This window comes from Haplochromis burtoni, unplaced genomic scaffold, assembly GCF_018398535.1.
Source record: "Haplochromis burtoni strain Fernald_Lab_line unplaced genomic scaffold, NCSU_Asbu1 Contig_1057, whole genome shotgun sequence".
NCBI classification, from domain to species: domain Eukaryota; kingdom Metazoa; phylum Chordata; class Actinopteri; order Cichliformes; family Cichlidae; genus Haplochromis; species Haplochromis burtoni.
The window spans coordinates 68,500-71,378 of NW_024583418.1; the positions used below are offsets into that span (position 1 = coordinate 68,500).

The window sequence follows — 2,879 nt, forward strand, 5'->3', positions numbered from 1 at the left end:
TTAAATGGCAATCAGAATCAGAATCAGAAAGGGTTTTATTGCCAAATGTTGAGCAGGTTTACAACATTAGGAAATTGCTGCGGTGCTTCAGTGCAAACATACTGTCATAAAAATATAAAAATAAGAATAAGAATTAAAAGTGCTAAGTGGGTAGATATATACATGATATATACATGAGTGCAGGTGGTGATCAGTGCCAAACATGGAATGATGCAGTGAACACAGCGTAGGGTCATGTGTTAGTGGTGGGAACAGTCATACGGTTATTGTTCATGTGTCCGACAGCAGAGGGGAAGAAACTGTTCTTATGGCGAGAGGTTCTGGTGCGAATGGACCGGAGCCTCCTGCCTGAGGGGAGCAGGTCAAACAGACTGTGTCCAGGGTGAGAAGGGTCAGCTGAGATCCGAGCTGCACGCCGCAGTGTCCTGGAGGTGTACAGGTCCTGCAGAGATGGGAGTCTGCAGCCAATCACCTTCTCAGCAGAGCGCACAACACGCTGCAGTCTCTGTTTGTCCCTGATAGTGGCTCCAGCGTACCACACAGTGATGGAGGAGGTGAGGATGGACTCGATGATTGCAGTGTAGAATTGCATCATCGTCCGTGTTGGCAGGTTGAATTTCTTCAGCTGCCTCAGGAAGTACATCCTCTGCTGGGCTTTCTTGATGACGGAGGTGATGGTGGGCTCCCACTTCAGGTCCTGGGTGATGGTGGTACCCAGGAAGCGGAATGAGTCCACAGAGGTGATGGGGGTGTCAGTCAGGATGATGGGGGGGAGTGGGGCTGTGTGCTTCCTGAAGTCCACAATAATCTCCACTGTCTTCTGGGCATTCAGCACCAGGTTGTTGTGGCTGCACCAGGACACCAGACGTTCAACCTCCCTCCTGTAGGCAGACTCATCCCCGTCCGAGATGAGTCCAATAACGGTGGTGTCATCTGCAAACTTGATTAGCTTGACAGACTGGTGGGTGGAGGTGCAGCAGTTGGTGTACAGGGAGAAGAGCAGAGGAGAAAGAACACAGCCCTGAGGGGAGCCGGTGCTGATGGTCCGGGAGTCCGAGACATTCTTTCCCAGCCTCACATGCTGCTTCCTGTCCGTCAGGAAGTCAGTGATCCACCGGCAGATGGGATCAGGCACATTCATCTGGGAAAGCTTGCCTCGGAGATGGTCTGGAAGGATGGTGTTGAAGGCAGAGCTGAAGTCCACAAACAGGATCCTGGCGTAGGTTCCTGGGGAGTCCAGATGCTGCAGGATGAAGTGTAGGGCCATGTTGATGGCGTCGTCTACAGACCTGTTGGCTCTGTATGCAAACTGCAGGGGGTCCAGGAGGGGGGCCGTGAGGGTCTTGAGATGGGAGAGAACTAGGCGCTCAAATGACTTCATGACCACAGATGTCAGAGCCACGGGTCTGTAGTCATTTAGTCCAGTGATCCTAGGTTTCTTGGGGACAGGGATTATGGTGGAGGACTTGAAGCAGGCAGGCACATGACATGCCTGCAGTGAGGAGTTGAAAATGCCAGAAAACACTGGGGCCAGCTCGTTTGCACAGTGTCTGAGGGTGGCAGGAGACACACCGTCTGGGCCGGGAGCTTTTCGAGCATTCAGATTCTTAAACTGCTTCCTCACATCTGCTTCATGAATATGAAGAGTTGTGGTGGGAGGAGGTGGTGTGAAATCCTCTTTTGTGTGGGGTGAGGAGGGGGGTGTTGTAGGTGAAGTGTTGAAGGTGGTGATGGCTCTATGGAGGGGGGAGAGGTGGGGGAATGAGTGTCCAAAGTGTCTCTATTGTTGGGGCCGTTGGAGGTGTGAAGGCTGCCTGATGGCTCGTCAAAACGGCAGTAAAAGTCGTTGAGGGTGTTGGCCAAGAGCAAGTCATCAGTGGAGTGGGGGGTTTTAGGCTTGTAGTTGGTGATATTCCTAAAACCTTTCCACACAGAGGCCGAGTCATTCTCTGAGATCTGCTGCTGCATCTTCTCAGAGTGCTGATGTTTAGCAATGTCCACTTCTTTAGTGAACCTGTACTTGGCCTCTCTGTAGCAGTCCCTGTCTCCGCTTCTGAACGCCTTTCTCTTTTCCAGCCACAGCTTTTTGAGTTTAGGAGTAAACCAGGGTTTGTCATTGTTATAACTCACCCTGGTGCGTGATGGCACAATGCTGTCCTCACAGAAGTGGATATAGGAGGTGACAGTGTCCGTAAACTCGTCCAAGCTGTTAGAAGCAGCCTTCATTGTGTCCCAGTCTGTAGACTCCAAACACGTGCGAAGCTCCTCCACAGCCTCGTTGCTCCACAGTTTTTTGGTCCTCACGACAGGTTTGGAGAGCTTCAGCCTCTGTCTGTACGCGGGGATTAGGTGGATCATGACGTGGTCAGAAAGTCCGAGTGAAGCGCGGGGCACCGCACGATAGGCCCCGCTGATCGTGCTGTAACAGTGGTCTAATGTCCTCTCCTCTCTGGTCGGGCATTTAATATACTGCTTGTATTTGGGAAGCTCATGGCTCAGATTGGCTTTGTTAAAGTCCCCAAGAGCAATGATGAGAGAGTCCGGGAATGTCCGCTCCATGTGGAGAATCTGCTCCGCGAGTGCGCACTGAGCTGCCTGCGCATCCGTCTGGCGGGATGTAAACAGCGGCCAGGATGAATGAAGCAAACTCCCGCGGAGAATAAAACGGTTTGCAGTGAATGAAAAGGTATTCCAGAGAGGAAGAGCAGTGCTGAGCAATCACTGTTACATCTGTGCACCAGCCACTATTAATGTAGAAGCAGACACCTCCACCTTTGGTCTTACCAGAGAGAGAGGCCTGCCGGTCAGCGCGCAGCAGATGAAAGCCCTCCAGCTTGAGCGCGCTGTCCGGGATGTCCTCACAGAGCCACGTCTCCGTA

General features: G+C 52.2%; 1 protein-coding gene across 1 annotated transcript in view; it reads right to left on the reverse strand.

Annotated features, from left to right (window-relative positions):
* Positions 1-2,509: 2,509 nt before the first annotated feature.
* Positions 2,510-2,879, reverse strand: part of LOC121813023 — a 10,588-nt gene continuing 10,218 nt past the window's right edge. The window contains exon 2 of the mRNA XM_042216437.1: positions 2,510-2,879. Coding sequence (XP_042072371.1) covers positions 2,510-2,879 — 370 coding nt within the window.